At 41.1% G+C, this 17,262-nt stretch overlaps 1 protein-coding gene across 3 annotated transcripts in view; it reads right to left on the minus strand.

Annotated features, from left to right (window-relative positions):
• The window catches only part of MEGF11 (multiple EGF like domains 11), a 199,476-nt gene that overhangs the window by 74,251 nt on the left and 107,963 nt on the right, over positions 1 to 17,262 (minus strand). For all 3 annotated transcript variants that reach the window (XM_082769562.1, XM_082769563.1, XM_082769561.1), the window contains 3 exons: positions 15,921 to 16,041; positions 11,085 to 11,221; positions 5,377 to 5,589 (listed from right to left, as the gene is read on the minus strand). In XM_082769562.1, the coding sequence (XP_082625688.1) occupies positions 5,377 to 5,589; positions 11,085 to 11,221; positions 15,921 to 16,041 (471 nt within the window). The remainder of the gene's footprint in view (positions 1 to 5,376; positions 5,590 to 11,084; positions 11,222 to 15,920; positions 16,042 to 17,262) is intronic.

The raw sequence follows: 17,262 nt of genomic DNA on the forward strand, positions 1-17,262 counted from the left end.
AAGCACTTGTATTTCTTCAGTGCTTTGCAATACATGTCTTTTGCTGTCTTACAGAGTGCGTTAAACTCTTTAAACACTTTAAATTGCAGAGTTATGGTACCCACAACATGCAAAAAGATCTCAAAGCTACGCAGCTAGCTCCACAGGTAATGAGGTTGCAGGCTGTGTCCAGCCTGGGGACATGGGAGAGATGTCTCGGATAGGAATAATGCAGAGACCTGAATCACAAACTCCCGTCTGACAATTAAGATGCCCTTATACACTGTTAACTTGAAGATGTCTGCAATTTAGATGCTTAACCAAAATTCATAAAGCAGCTGTTCTCTTCCTGATTCTGCCAGTGAATCTTGGCCATATAAATGATCCCTTCTGTATTTCATCTTTTCCAACTGTAAAATGATACCTTTTCTCCTTTGCAGATCTTTAAGATCTGCAGCTGATATCACTAAATAGTCCTACATTTTTATTATTATTACTATTTTTATATTCTGGTAACTGTGAACTATTCCATTAAATTCATCAGAATTACACACTACATATATTGCAGCTCACAAGGTAGAAGTAGTACTTGTATGTGTGAGTTAGGAACATCCTATATGGGCATCCTATAAACTTTCACCGTGTTTAAACTATGTACCCTGACATATGACTATAGCTAGGAAATTCGTCTGTTGTCCATCCAACCACCTATCCATCCAGTCTATCCAGTGAACTAAATGCTAGCTGCACTGAAGTTGAAAAATTTGAGGCAATTAATGGTCAAGTTGTTAAACCAAGAAACAGGAAATATAGTTAGAAACGTGAATTATTTGTATAATTCTTCCCTTTCTGTTCTGAATGTACCTTTCAAGGCCAATATAACATTTCAAGGCCGTAGGAAGGTAGCATATGTTAAGGCACTTCTCCATGCCACCAACAGACTGAAATTAAGAAATACAAACAGTTCCTCTGGAAAAGGATCTCTTAATGGATGGGCAGGAGAGCCTGGGGCTTTTGAGAGGATCCCAGAAGGCAAACCCACTAACATCTGCTTTCAAACCACTTGATGAGAGCAGGAAGGAAAGCTTAGTCTTGAAGAATTTGGCAGTGTTAAGCATTAGTATTTTGCATTGAATCTTAACAACCTTTATTTCTCCAAATCTCTTGGATAACAGTAAGGAATAGTGTAAAAAACCTAGAATGAGTGCAAGCAGCCAAGTGTTCCTCTGGCACTGGGCCAAGCAGAGGTGGAAACTGGAACCTGTCCACAGCACACAACATGGCAGGAGACAGAAATTGTTCCATGGCTCTTGCTGCAGTTTGGAAGCTACCATTGCTCCTTGGCTTCTGAGCCACATTAGCAGCATTGAAAGATTTTTGATACTGTTTTGATACTAAATGAACTGAAAAAAAGAAAGTATTTTTTGATGTTTGCATTTTTTAAGCATCTAATTTTGAGGAAACCTGTTTTCTTTTGCTCCAGGTAATTTAACTTTGTAAAGGCAAATTGGGAAAATAAATGCTTTAGACAGCACAGTCTGTTCCAGTTCCTGAATTTGTTCTCCACACATCTTTCAGTCAAAACAAATTCTTCCAATGAAATTTCTGACTTTCTGTTTATACACTAGCACCAGTCATCTCATCTTAATAAATAGCTCTAATTCTCACTTAATGGTATTTGCTCTCTTTTGGTGTCCATTTTACATCCAGTCTCCCTTTCTAAATGCTCTCTTCCTTTTAAAGAAGTAGCCACAATGAGACTGCAGGGCCACTACTTCAGTCCAGTACACCTTCAAAGCCAGCCTCATTCAAGTACATTCTTGATTTAGTTCAAGGCAAAACGTCATGCAAGATCCATGGGACTTGGTTCTTCTAAACTTTTCAACATTGCAGCGATAATCAGAGCCTCTGGAGGTCTATCCATTCCATTAGACTTCGTCATGATAGCTGAGCTGCAGGTAGAAAAGTGTCAGGGCTTACAAGGTCATTGTGTCTTGCTTCCCTTCTCATGTCTCTGACCTGGGAAAGACACAGCTAAAGGTCCACACGGTGACTCCACATCAGTGGTCAAGAAAGCTCGGTGGCTCAGACTGCTCCACCTATTGATCTCCTCCTCTGCTTTCAGGAAAGCATGCCCTTCTGACTACTGCGGACTGTTTCAACACGTGTTTCTTGCACAGTGGAGTTTTTCCCAGTTGTATCCTTCCCTGTGGAAGGACAGTCCAAGTCACCAGTGCAGTATAAATTACCTAATTCTGGAGTCGTTCAAAAGTCACACATACAATGTGCCTTTCAGAGGGCTTTGATGCAGAAATTATTGGATGATGTTCTTCAGCCGTTGCTATGCAGGAGGTCAAAGTAGATGATCAGACTGGTCTCTTCAGACATTAAAATAGATAGATCTATGAAAATAGGAGAGCTGAATGTGTGTGTCTTAATGTTCCTCTCTAACCTGCTCCTCAAAGCCCCCAGAACTTACTGTTCCAGCCAGCTTTCCACTAACCAGATCAAATGAGTCAAAATAACTGACAGAAATAAGCAAGCTTCCCTTACCACCTTTCAAGTGTTTATAAAATTCTCCTACACACTTAGGTATCACTAGATGTAGCCAACAGTTTAAATGGCTACTGGGAAAAATGGAATATACGGCTGTCGATAAATTCATCACTTTGGAAGACTATGGTTGCAGTAATGACAGGAATTCAGGGGAGGAGGTGGGTGGGAAGAGAAGCGTGTTGCATGGGACAGGCTAAACAATCACTAAAAAGATTTGCTCAGAATACGGAGTGCCTTTAGAGAAGGTCATTTTCCATCAGCTCTGACACTCCTCGGCTCAGAAATTGACAGTGCTCTGAGGAGCTCATTGAAAAGTGGAAAGCTGAAATACCATGGATGAATGAAAGAACATTTACAGATCTACAGCTTGCTGATATCTCTTTGTTCCATAACAGCAGTGATAAGATGCAGGAAAAAGGGAGATTTTATCAATGGAGAGACTAGACTCATTTATTAAGGGAACAGAGATACCATCTTAGCAGAGGATGCTGCAAGTGAAGCTGATGAAGCAGTGATGGGAGGGAAGGCATAACAAGTACCTGTCAGAGAGCAGCCATGCACAGGGCAGGTACATGGTGTGTAAGAATAACCACACGTCTAGAAAAAAGCTGGGAGAGGATTCAATCCTCCATCTGTCTGAGCCGTCTCATCCTCGAGACCTCACCTTCCTTCACAGGCGGATGGTGCTAGGCTGTTCCTTCAGGGAAGATCTTCTGGCAATCCCCGAGAGCATCTCCTGGCCAGTCCTTCGACTGACCCAGATGAAGTCTTGCACCCTCAAACCCCCATTCTTCCCACACGTAAGGGACTCTCAATGAATTGAGCGGTTATCTGAGAAACAGAAGCCAAGCTCATTCTTGCCCATGGCCTGCAGACCTTCCGCTGTGTTTACAACTTTCTGGGAAAAAGGGCACACAAACAGGTTTCTGCAGGCTTGGATAGGAGGAGGTGAAGACACGGTGTCAGCAACTGGCTGAGAGCAGTCTCACCCTACTGTACACATGAAAAAGAGCTTTCGGCGAGGAGCGATTTGCTCTGTGTTTACCTCAGCCTTAAGTTGTGCACACTGGCAAAATACTGTGTTATGCAGGAGTTTATAACTTAGCTCTGTCTGCGGTAATTCTTGAATCATCACCTGTCCTCAGTACAACACAACATTAACCTTTTGTGTATATTGCTCAGCTCATGCCTCAGGGATGTTATTTTTTGCAGTGGTATCATGATACACAAAACACGCAGAAGGGACAGAAGCCTGTTGTTTAGAGCTCCCCTTGAGGTGCCGAACACTTCGGATCCTTGCTGTCAAACCCAACAGAGCTAGCAGCTGTCTTTCTGTAGAGGACTCGTAGGATCAGCATTACAAGGCTTTTTAAGTAACCCATTGTGAGCTCCGACTTTCGGTGAAGCAAAGCCTCACCACTCACAGTTGAACTTGAATGTACAAGAAAGATCACCTGTTTATTTGCAAGACTGAGACAAATAGAGTCTATCTCAAGCACACAAACAGATTTGCCTGAAGTGTTTGTGTGTGTGTGTGTGTGTGCGCGTGCACAAATTAGGCAGTATTGCTTGCATACATAATTGAGGAGAGTGTTTATATTTTATCAAGCTGCAACATTGCCAGGTAGGTTTGTCATCATCAGCAAGACAGTCAGGTCTCTACCTGTCTGGTTTAAAATTGAAGAATGTTCGTATCAAGGGCATGTTTGCTTGGGCATCAATTATCCTCACCCCCCTCTGAAGCCTACACAATCCTGGATTGGCTGTGAATGCTTAACAGCAATGGACAAAAAAAGAGGAAATCGGGTGGGAGCTGAGGGGCCCTGCAGACATGTGGGCACTCCAGGCCTTCAGAAAAGCTCATGCCAGGGTGTTTTTGCTGTCCAGGCTCCCTTTACTGTATAGGAACCTCCAAACAGCAATTCTAACAGTCAGAAGATACAAAAGGTAGCAAACAGGGTAACAGAGTAGTCTTAAATTCTTCCTTTTTCAGGGTTCAGAAAACTTATTTAAGCCTGCAAAGGGAATGAAAAATCAACCTGTCTCATGTTAGTCTCAAGTCTCTTTGTGGCTTTAGCTCTTAGTAATAAGAACCTCAAGAATAAGATCCTAAAAAAAGCAAAAGGGAATAAAACATTGAGACCTGACCTTTTAAGTGAGGCTTATTCCATTTTAGGTACACTTCCCTGATATTTTTCTACCTGAATATTTCACACATACACATACTCAATGAAGAGCAAAAATAGGCACATATGAGAAGAGAGGAGATGTCTATTTTGACAATGTCGGCTTCGTTACAGTTCCACAGACTGACTTGGGGATATTGATTTTGGTCTATTTATATGTTGTCCTCAAGTGTTCTCAACAAGGTAATTTGCCACGAGACATAAACTGAAGCAAATTAGGTTTCATTTTGAAAGTACCCTTGCTGTCTATAATTTAACAAGAAAACCTGTGTCATAAAAAGAGCCAAAATGATGGATTTGACTAAACATAACTATATATTTTAAACTTCATTGGGTCATTATACATATATATGGGTTTCATCTATTTTTTTTATGTCCAGAAGACTGCAGCTACAGGATAAGGCCATATGTCAGATTGTTTTAGATCTTAGCTAAACTGTTTAAGTAGTTAACAGATACATGCTCAGTAGATGGCTAGACTGAGGCTTACAATTCCAAACCTGAGGTCTTTTAAATCAAAGGTTGTAATACAGAGGAACTGTATGTTCTTAATTAAATCTACAGAGAAAAGGATGTGGCTGTAGCTAAATGACTTTTTTCCCTAATGCTTTTATTTGAGCAGTCCCTGCACTAGTATATAACATGATGTACTCACCTGAGAGTGTTGGTAATATTGCAAGGACATCTCTTGTTGCATTTGAGGCCATATAACCCTTCTGGACACATTCTTTCTTGGCAATGAATCCCTTTAAATCCAGGGTCACACATACATGCTCCATTGACGTGATAACACTTTGCACCATTTTGGCAGTCACATCTTTGTGTGCACTGAAAGCCGTATGTCCCAATAGGACACTCTTCTTGACACCTGTAATGAAATATGTGAGACGGGATCCAATTAAATACTACAGTCTAGTTTACTTATGACTCTTACATGGGCATGTTTTTGTTAATGAATTAGATATAAAATCATTGCTCATTTATTTAAGTAATATGCCGTGAACTGATATCATTGGGGTGATGTGATATCTTGGGCATGTAAATAGCTGTTAACTGAGAGTGCATTAATCTCTGTCCAATTATATCCCGCAAAATTTGCATTAGTTAACGAAGTGCATTCTTGTTTCCTGGACCTCAGCATTTCCATTCATCAGCCACAAGAAACTGATATAGAATAAGATACTTCATATATGTGTATATATATATATATATATATATATATATATATAAAAACTTCATATTTTTGTTCTCTTTTCATTACAGAAGGATTGTGTACCTTCTTTAAAAGCATTCAGTTGTCATAGAGGGATAATGAGGTCTGAAAGGAAATGTGGTCTATTAGGCATCAAGTAAAATGTACTCCAGCAACGTATAGTTTTACTTTCCCTCTACGCTGCCATCGCACCTGCTTTATAACAACCAGGAGAAAATATACTCCTTTGTATTTTGTGTGTGCTTTGAGTAACTGCAACTCAAATTTGCATTTCATCTCTTACTCCAGGGATGCTAAGTAGTATAATATCTCCAGACAAATAACTTTCACATTCCTTAGCGTAGTATCTTCTCCAAAATTGCCAACATTTTTAATATTTGGTACACATAAAAATTGAACCTGCAAACACTATACACAGATTGTTTTAAATTACACCTTCCGTGCACTTTTCTACTGTTTCCCTACTGAATACATTATGAAGTCTGCCAAGAAGTCTGTTTCATTGTCCTACAGTTTAAGTGATTATAATATTTCCTATTTTTAAAAGCTCAACAAAAGTCCTAGAAGTACCAACTGATTCTGTGCTTGACATAATTCAGTGGTTTCAAAATTTTGCAGTGAGTCAGTACTACAGTTTACATGATCCACCGTGAAATACAGATACGCTTTTTCAGTTAATAAAGAGAGAAAAAGGAGTCCAGAAAAGCCCAATTCCCTTATCACATGGACGCCAGATATTGGAAATTGCCTATCAGCATTAATTTAATCCTGGGCATTGATTAAAGTGTATACTGTAAACTCAGAGGCAATTGTTAAATGTCTTTCTGCAGGTCATTTCACAGCTGGCAGGTGAGAGCTAATATAACGATCAGTAATAAAAGATTAATGCATGATGCAAGCCAGGCAAAACTGCAATGAACACTGTCAGTATATAAGAAGAGAATTGCTACTGCAGCTTCAGATTATCACATTTTACTAAAAATAAATGAACAAAGCAAAAGGCCGAGCTAGTGATTTAACTGAAGAAAGGAACAACGCAGTTGTTAGTTACACAATCCAAGTTCAGGAGTTCATACGAGACCCAAAGAGAGGAGCCTGTGACAAACAGGAAGGGAGAGAGCCCAGAGAACCACCAGCAGCACTGGCTGCAAGCCCTGCAGCTCTCAGGGTAGTTCAGCTGCAAGGGAAACAACCAGCAAAGAACGAGGAACATTAGGGCTGAACCACTTGAAGCAAATGAAATGCAATGAAGAACATATTAAGATGCCTTCTGTCTCCACTGCCGTACACAGCTCGACTAGTTAGCAGGAGAGCACTGTACTCAACGAGATGAATACTTAGTCAATAGTGCACTATATCATTCTATATTTATCAAAGATGAAGCATTACCTAGCAGGGAGAAAAGCATCTGGAAATGAAATATTGACGACCTAATCCATTTACATAATTAGCCTTTTTCTACTAACAATTTAACCAACTTATTTATTTGGAGATCAAGCAGCTACTGCTAATGAATTTTATACAAAGAATACTAATAACAACTCCTCTGGAACATAAGAATAATCACAGCAGGAATTAGCTTTCTACTTAAACATCTTTCCTTTGCAACATATCAATCTAATGTGTCCATAGCACCATTAACAACCAGATACATTGTTCAATTAAATTACAAAATGAGCTGCTAAACCCTAGTTATGTTTCTTGTTTAATTTACATTGCTTTCTGCCTATCTGGGGAGATTCGTATTACAATATCCACTGTACTTTAATATGTACTATAATTATTTGGGTTGGGACAGGATAATATGGCTGTCACCTGTAGAATTAATGGAAGCAATTTCACAAAATATTAAACATAAGACAGCCTGCTTAACTGATGAACTCGGTACACACACCTACAATTTTTGCGGACTTTATTTTTAACGGAATAACGCTGTAAAATATTTTGGGCTTTTTCCTTTGTTTGTTTATTTTCACAAGAGTGATCACATTTATGTCGCACAGACAAATATTGAAAGCCATCCAAAAAGCACTAGTCTGCAAATCGCCTTTCTGTTGATAGAAGTTACAAACACAACAACAAAAGACTAAGTCTGCTCACACTGTTACAACAAATGTGGCATTTATTCTGCTCAGACTTAGTCTTTACGTTTAATGGCAATATGTAAAACAAAGCTAAAACAGTATGTTCGCTTTTCCAGTCAGCCATAGAATTCCTCATTCCCAGCTTCTAACTGTGCTTCTGCTATTATTCCTTTCCAGTTTGCAAAACACACATTTGCATGACATATCCAGTCATTGCAGCACAGCACAGAGCTGCCTGCAGTTATTAATAGCGCTTGCCAATTTACTAGATATTTAGTGTGTTGCCTCTTCCTGGAAAACAGGTAGGGAACAAAGTGTGGCAATTACACTTACACAGACCTTTATGACCATTTCATCTCCACAAATATTTATCTAACTACATGTTATTATCTTCTGCACGAGACAATGGGTGGTGGATTTATACAGTACTTATCAACAATTAAAAAGGATAATAGTAGATAAAGCACGTTTACTTTTTTATTGCTGTTTTTCACAAAATCTGTTATTACGAAGAATATTTTTTCATCGCCTTGTACAATTTCAAAGAAATCATTATTTTGTTGTGCAGCAGCTTTCTCCTGCTACTCTTGCAATTATATTGCAGCATGGCAACAGCTACAAGATCCAGAAAGTAAAATAGACCCTAAACTAACACGGAGCTGACTAATCCACTCCATTGTCCATGCTCTACAAACACACAACTAAGGAAAGCAATTTAGACTTTTTAAGACCTTGTGCCTGCTCCTGCCATCAGTGAAATCAATGGGCAATCTCCCTGCAGCTAGCTGTAGCTGACAACAAGGTGAGGGTACACACGGCTCTTCAGAGCAAAGCGTTGCAGGTTTGTGTCGTCCCAGCTCAAGTGAAAGGCTCCAACTAAATGTGATGAACCCAAGGCTTCACTTCCCTTGCTAAAGGCTGATAAAGAAGCATTTTTTAACATTCTGAGAACCCACTTGGAAGGTGGTAATGTCTAGGCTAATGGAAGTTTTCCCTGCTGCTTTCAGAACTGTCCTCTCTCCTAACTTTCTCCTGTACTCATTTATCTTTTCATGTACCCGCATTTCTGCTCCTCAGCCTTGCCCTTCAGTGTCTATCTTTTACCTCCCTGCTCCAGGAGAGGGCAGGTGATCCATTCCTAAGGGTTTTTCTTGGGTACAGGTTCACTGTGAGACCTTCCCTCAGTTTCTTGTCATCATTTTCCAGCCATTTGTGCCTTATGTTGTCCCTCCATGCTTCTCTTTGTCATCCCAAGCCACTTCTCTCTTTGAAGTCCAAATCTCTCTCACCTTTCTCCAAGGACAGATCTGAAGAGCCCACACTCTCTTTGCTCAAGGACAGTTCTTGTGAAGTCTGCCCTGTAGTGCCTTCTCTGTTGTCTCTCCCTGAGCCTGTTTCTCAAGACCCTTTCTAAAGTGGATAAAGTGGCAAAAACTTCTGCTTTCGATAGGACACAGAATTGGGTCTTCTGCTACCTACTTGCCTTCTCCTTTCTGGGTCCATCAATACTCCTGGTCCCCAGCTTCTCTGCTCTTATTGCTGGAGTGCACCTAAGTGTTGCAGACAGTACAACAGCCTGCAAGTGTTTTTTCCTTGTGCCATGCTCCTGTAGCAGAGCCAGCTCTTCTGCTGCATGTCCTCCCTCGCGGCTGGAGGCTATCTTGGCAGCTGAGCAAAGAAGCTGGCTCAGCTGCAGGCTGCTGGCTGGAAGCTCCTGACAACTCTAACGCTGCTGATTCACCTATGGCCAGAAATCGATCTGATTTCAACCAGACAAGGAGACCTACAGCCAGAGGGCCAGGACTGAGGGCAGCTTGTGATTGAAGTGCAGTCACTACTGTAGGTGTCTAGGCTGCACAGATGCTTCTTTTAGAGGAATTGTCTCCAAAAGGTGAGAAAAGAAAACTTTGGTTAGAGATAGCAATTATGCAGTGCCGTTGCAGTTTATCTCAGGGATCCTAAAATCACTGCCTCCAGATGGAGCATGGTGGAAAAGAGACACACTGATATTTCCTCCCCTAAATTAATTTGAAATAAGAAGTATTTCCACCATTTTTAACCATATGCAAATTCTGTCATAATCTCCAGAGCCCCTTGCCAATTACCCCTGTCAATGAAATGTAAACAAGGAGCACCCACATTTAACGGGACAGAACACGGCCTTTGGAACACCAGAGCAGTGTCGAAGGCTGGTCTGTTTGTGTGCTATAAAGACCTGCTGATTATACAATGATGGAAGAAATGAGAAATTCCAGTGAGCTTTGCTGCATAAAAATGTAATTTTAGTGTATGTTGACATACCAGTACTAGCTTGTTCTAGCTAATAAAAGAAGGAAAGGTATAGGAGAAAGGGCTTTAGCACAGGATATGCTAGTGAGTTGTGCCCATGGTCTCTGGAAAGTCTGGTGACACAGTCCAACCTCTAGTGAAAACTGCTAATGAAAGCTTCTTCATCTGCAGCTTCCTCACCATCGTTAGCCTTGATGGCAGGATTAGCTGGAGGACTAAGGCAGCATGCGTTACAATCCCACCTCGACTTTTCTCTGTAGTCATTTTGCTAAGTCCATGACACCTTTGTAAAGCAACATTATCATCTTCTTAGATTGATTTATGGGTGAAGCCTTTCGTTTATGAATTTTGAGGATTTATCACCCTTTGTTGGTGTCTGAGATGGATCAGTGCTGCAGCAGCACAGAGGGGATGAGGAAAACATTAAACTGCTGCATTGCTTACTCTTGAGGATATTAATTTGTATAAATATAGTTCATTTACATATCTTGTAAACATGTAATGCTCTCTATTAAATTTATCACTGTAAATATCCAAATTAAATTTAATCCATTAAATTTTAAAAGTTATATTAAAAAAACTGTAAATGGAGAGCATTGCCAATAAAAAGTAATAACATTGCCACATTTATAATGTTTGAACTGCTTTAGAAAGATGAACCTAATTGCAGCAAGAGGAGCATAACACCGCTTTTCTGAGAGTAAGATTGTCCTAGAAGGGATATAAATATTGCCAACTGATGGTTAAAAGTAAAGGCTTTGCAGTTTTGATTTTTACCTGTCTCCCACATATCCAGGTGTGCAGATGCATTTTCCTGTCACAGGATCACAGTGTCCTCCATTGTGGCACGGACAGTCCTGGCTGCAGTTAATTCCAAATGTTCCAGAAGGACACGGTTGTGCACACACCAGCCCCTAGTAAGGTTGCAGAGAGAGCAATAGTTCAGTCAACGGTCATAACGTAATGAATTCCTACCCACTTCTTTACCCTCACCTCTTCAGTCACCACAGAGTGGCACATGCCAGTGCTTTTGGCAAGCTGTGGAAGAGGCAGGGTGGGAAGAAGAGATTGGGACAGTTGCAGAAAGACTCCAGTGATGACAGAGAAACAACTGAATGCTCCACACTACCAGTGTGGCAGCCTTTTGGCCAGAAGTAGTTTTGCAGTAGAAAATCTGCCTAATCCCTCAACACTGGCTGGATGCATCATCCAACATCCCTCAGCTATTCATCCTCAACCTTGGTGCCATATTTCACTCCTTGACCTACCTCAATTCCACATCTCAGTGGCTACCATCTTCCTCCATTTCATGCTCTCAGCCTTCTGCTCTCCTCCCTCTTTATTCCTGTCCACACAAAATCTGGGTTGCACACTCCCTTTCAGCTTTCTCTCGTCCTGACCCATCAAATCCCCATCTCTGAGCTGTTTCCTCCTTTCCCTCCCCACGTAATCATCCCTGAGTGAGGAACAGACAGTTGGTCATTCTTCGTTGTGCACCCTGGCACTGCTCAGCAGGAAAAGCAATTGCTGGGCAAGCCTTGCTTCAGCTCTTCATCCCCAAGGCAGAGAACGCTTCCCATGGGCAGTTTCTTTGGAGAATCACCTGCCAAATTCAGGTGGTTTTCCTCCAGGTGTCATATAATGCTCCCTGCCAAGTGTCAGGGCCTCACAAGGATTTCCCTAGACTTTCTTAGAAGTTGTATAAATGGTTTTTTATGTGAGCAAACATAAAATCCGAGGCTGGCATCCAGCTGAATAATTTCAGCCAAAACCATTCTGGCAGTGCGTGATCTGAAGATGGGGTCCTACACTGGAAAACGTTTGGCAATGGTTGCAAGTGAAGCTGCTGCCAGTGCCATGCACAGCGCAATGTGTTGGACAGAAATGTGCTTTTTGATTGTCCCTGTTTTTCTGTTTTAATCTCCCAGAAGTCTTATTTCCCTGACTAAGACCCAAGGCAAGGTGTTTTGAATAAAAAAAGCATATATTAGACAAAAGCTATACAAAACATAACACAGGAGCATTAATGGCTGCTTTCACTCATTGGGGTTCCCTTCTCCAGAGTTTGGGAAGTTCAGCAGGATCCACAACCCCGAAGTGGAGAAGCTGCTCTTCAACGTAACCATAAAATAGATGCTTCAAGACTTTCCCAGCCAGTGATAGGTGGCTCCTTGGCTGTAAAATAGACAGCTTGGCCTTGGTTCAAGAACATTCAGATTACAGTGTTAAAAAAATGGTGTCTCCGGGCTTAAGGAATACACAGTGCTATATATCTGAAAATGTAAGCGCCCATTTATCTTGATAATAAATACTTTCTCTCCTCATGTCTCAAAAAGAACAGGATTTCTATCAACAAATGATGAGAAAGCAATACTCTGTGATGCATCCCCTCGGAGCCCAGAGAATCTTCAGGCAAACTTTTTGCATTAATATGTACTAAGGGAATCCAAAACATCCTTCTCTGGAGGATCAAATGTCAGACCACCGTTTCCTGCTGCTTACACATCTAATCCGCAAAGTTCACCCCATCAGCAGCTTTTTTAAGGCTCTGATACCACCAGTTTCTGCTTTTAACATTGTTTGCTATATTATTGCAATTTTGCAGCAAATAAAAGATTTTTTTTTTCTGCTCTACTGTCTTCTCCTCGTCCTCCTGCCCCATTTTTAAAATCCAAGACAGAAAGAAAAATAGACCCAGCTACAAACTTCATCAAGCGCGGAGGTTTCAGGGAATGAGAAAGAAGTGATTAGCACATTAGGATGTGTTGTATTAACATGGCACCGTGATGCAGAGCCTCGAGAATGGAATCTGGCGTCAAACGGGGTGTGTTGCTAGCGACAAACGTTCTGTCATGCGAGGAAAGATTGCTGCTTTCCTGAGCATGGAAATCTAGTCCTTCAGAAGTGTTTCTGAGAAGCGCTGTAAGAGCTGAATTTAACTTCCCTCCCCACTTCCCGAGAGTGCTTGGAGGATTTAATGCTGCAAATGAGAGAGATGTATAGAATTAAAGCTGTAAATTGTTGATGAGGCCCTAAAGCAGCCACCCACTAACTCCCACACCCACAAAGACGCAGAAGTGGAAAAAGCCCATCGCTGCAGAATGCTGGAAGCCCCATTTTGTTGACTCTTTCAACAGAATGCGCTGTTAGCCACCATCCACTTGGTAAAAAAAAACATGAGACAATAAATTCCCACAGGCCACAGTTTGTACAACTTTTTATGCTTCTGGAGAGTCTGCATGCGTTGGGAGGAAGCAGGAGGAAAGGAATATTGTAAGTAATAAAATAACCAGGCTCTGAAGATGGCAGATCCAAGGAAGAACCTAAGAACCCTCGGACTTCCTTCTATTCAACTTCTTGCCTCCTCTTCTGTATCCCAGAGACAGACAAGCCCCTGAGGGAACTGAGCTGCTGTTAATAAGTCTACCCCAGGAAGGGATAAAAGTCACAGCTCACCCAGAAGCAATAAAATCCAAGTGGATTTGCACTCGCATAAATCCAGGGAGAATTCTCTACTTCCAACATGATGGTATATTCAACACGTACGTGCAGTCTCAAGCCTCAAAATCAGCAAGTAAAATTCCTGGTGTCAAAAAAGGACTATCTAGGGTGTGAAATAAAATGAATGCTGTCTAGCAATCATCTCTCTCTCGCTCATTTACAGCCCACTTGTGTCTCACTTCACAAACCATTCCATCCACCAAGAGTTAAAACTATAGCATGAAAAAATATTTTTTCTCTCCCTGTGTACTGAATTACCAGCTTTTCATTAAAACCCTGGAGAGACCCTTTATACTTAAAATCTCAACATTTACAAGCTGAGTGCTTTTACTTATAATTTCAGTTTCTTCCCCCAGAATACTTGATTTCTCTCTTCAATTTTCAGTTAAGCTTGTTTCAAACATCAATTGTTAACTCTAGGGTTTCTCTGGGGACAGAGCAGCCAACAACACAGTTTTCAGGAAAGTCTCTCTGGGCCACTAAAAATGCAAAGAAAAGACTCCAAGCTGTAAGGAACAGGGCAGAAGTGGGCCAGAATACAGCTGCTGTGCAGCTCTGGTGCTGTGGCTCTTCTTTAGGGTCTACACTGCATCCTAAAAGACCTCTAAAAATTTCCTGCTCTATTTTTAAATCTCTTCAGTGACTTTGTAACTTTGGAAAAAAAAAAAAAGGAAAAGGAAAAAAAAAAAGAGAACTCCAGATGATAAAATACAAGTAAGGAAGAGTACAGCAAAATCGCTCATATCCTCAGAAATGTTGGCACACAGAAGATTAGGGGAGCTGATTTAAATCACTTTACTACTCGGTCCTTAGGTTAACTGCCAGAATAGACTGACAGGCCCCGCAAAATATTGGAATGCTTCCTTTATGCATTAGAAAGTATTCTCCAGGAAGGAACCTTTTCTTCCTCTCCACTGCATGCCAGTTCAGGGCAAGGTGTCATTGTCTTATTTAGTTTCTGAAAAGTTTCAGCTACTTTGTCGTTTGAAATGCAGTGTTACCATCATCACCTTGGCCATCATTGTTAGGCAGAGAGAGATTCTCAGTACATGGCTGCCACCAAAAAGTTTGCACAGCAATGTTCTCTCTTGTGTTGCTGCCTGATAGCCACCCGAGTCTCATGGTTGGCATGTTTTACCTAAAAGCAGGTGAGTGATCAAACATTCTTGAGAACCCAAATGAAGGCAGCATTTGCTGCACCAATCCAAAGGAACATAAACATCTCGCTCAGTCCCCAAATGTTTTAATGGGTATAAGGGCCGTATCAGAAGTCAGTTGTACGATGACATCAGGGTCTTCCTTGTATTAAAATAGAAAATCACAGTACTTGCATGCATTAATATCCAGCAAGTTTGCCAAGAGACTAATTGTCAGATATGGGAAAAATGCCAGGAAACTTAGCTCAGCTAAATGGTATGTAGGCCTGTGAGACTTGGCAAGCCCCGAGAGAGTTAATTATCACATTATTGATAAAGTTAAGGACTTTTAAAATGTTTGGCCTTGCTTTCTTGACACAGAGGATTAAAGGTTAGGGTAATTTGCTCTCTCTAGGGTGACCCCTGATGCAAGCAAATCTATTGCACTCAATGGGAATTATGCCTGAGTAAGGACGGGGCACTGAACTGGTCTCTGTCTCCCTGCGTATATTCCTTTTGCTTTAACGACTGCCGGAGCCATTGAATTCCCCTTGACTTCTCCCTCTCCTCATTTCCTGAAAGGGAACCAGTGCAGTGTTTCTTACAATGCTGAGCTGGGCTTTGAGCTTTCTATCTCGTGTGAGCGCAGTGTCTAATGGTGCAGGGAATATTCCAAAGAACTGTAATTTGGAGAGCATTTTTTCTTCTCCTCCCACAGAGAAGTGCAATGAGTAGTTGTTGCATTTTTACTATTGTTTGTTTAACTCTACAATGGTAGCTACCAGCCAGAGACTAGTGGCCTAAGTGCTGTGCACACACAACAAAGGCAGTTCTACTTTCAGAACTGTTAGAGGACATGACAAGAAATAGAAGATACACACCACAAGCACGCAGGGAAGGTGTGTGCCGAGACAGTGAGGAGTTAACTTCCCATGCCAAGCTCTAAATGATGAATGAGCATGAATAACCTACGTACCATCCATCCAGGAGGACAGGAGCACTCTCCAGTGATGTGGTGACAGACTCCCCCATTCTGGCAAGGGCAGCGCAATTCACACTGAGCTCCGTGACTGCCTGGGGGACAGCGCTCTTCGCAACTTCATGGAGGGAGAAGAAACAAAAATCAGAGAGATCATTTAAAAGAACTTACAGGAAATAGCAAATGAGGAAAATCCACAACACAGGCCATCAATTGAGTCTTTATGCAAATTATGAAACCTCAGTAAGCCTTGGCTGGCATTACCAATTAGCCAAGATTTCTTTTATTTCTGCTGGGGTTATTTATGTGCCATGGATCCAGTACTCCAAGGCTGATGCATGAATGCAGTCTGTATGTAGGCACCGCATGCCACCAATCTCAAAGGACAACTCACATCCCTGAAAATTGTCTAGGTAAGTAAGTGCTGCTAGATGAAGCCCCAATGTAAATTATGTGGCAGAGCAACAACAGAAGCTGCAAATATAATAAGAGGATGGAATTAAATTGTTTGAAATTTCTTCAGCCACTACAAAATGCTATCATTTGCAATGTATAACAGGCTGGCAAGATCTCATCATCATTTAAAGGCTATTTAAGCTCATTGGGTCTCTCTGAGTGTTCATGGGGGGACGATGTAAGTCTTGTCCCTGCAAAACACAGCATCTCCTAGGCCTTTACACATTGGTGCTTTTCAGCTTTGCTTCTTTCTCTCATTCCAGGTTCTGAAATCACAGCAGTTCTTTTCTATAACTGATTGTCCTTTGATGAGGATGTTCATACAATGTGTTGCTGCATGTACACACTGCTGAGAGCAGGCGTAGTAATGTCAATAGGACCACTCCTGATAGTAAGCAGAAGCTTTAGCAGTGAGTGCTTTCAGGACTGAGGTCATAAGGCTAGGAGGAAATCAGGTACTAAATAAAATATTCAAAAGGTGTATCACTTATTTATGAGGGTTAATATTATCTTTATTTTTACCTTCTCCTTCATGCAGGCCAACAAACAATACTAGATTGCAGAAGTATTAAGTCACCTGTAATAGATCTCTGAGCAAATTCAGTGACTAAATTCTCCTTTCCCCGTAAATAATTTTGAAAAACATAATTACTTCTGAAGCTACTGAAAGATCTCTAATGAGTACTGATGTTACACTGTGGGCAATTTTAAACAAGGAACTATTGCTTGCTGTCCTAAAATTAATATGCAGAATTTGTGAATCCTACTGGTAAACCTTCAGTGTGGTATATGGGGATTTAGCTACATGATTCTCGTTAAAGTTAATAGGAGTCACACCACTAAATCCCTCCTCACTATGCTAAAAATTTACCCCCTAGATAGT

Source organism: Aythya marila (assembly GCF_965140915.1).
Source record: "Aythya marila genome assembly, chromosome: 11".
NCBI lineage: Eukaryota > Metazoa > Chordata > Aves > Anseriformes > Anatidae > Aythya > Aythya marila.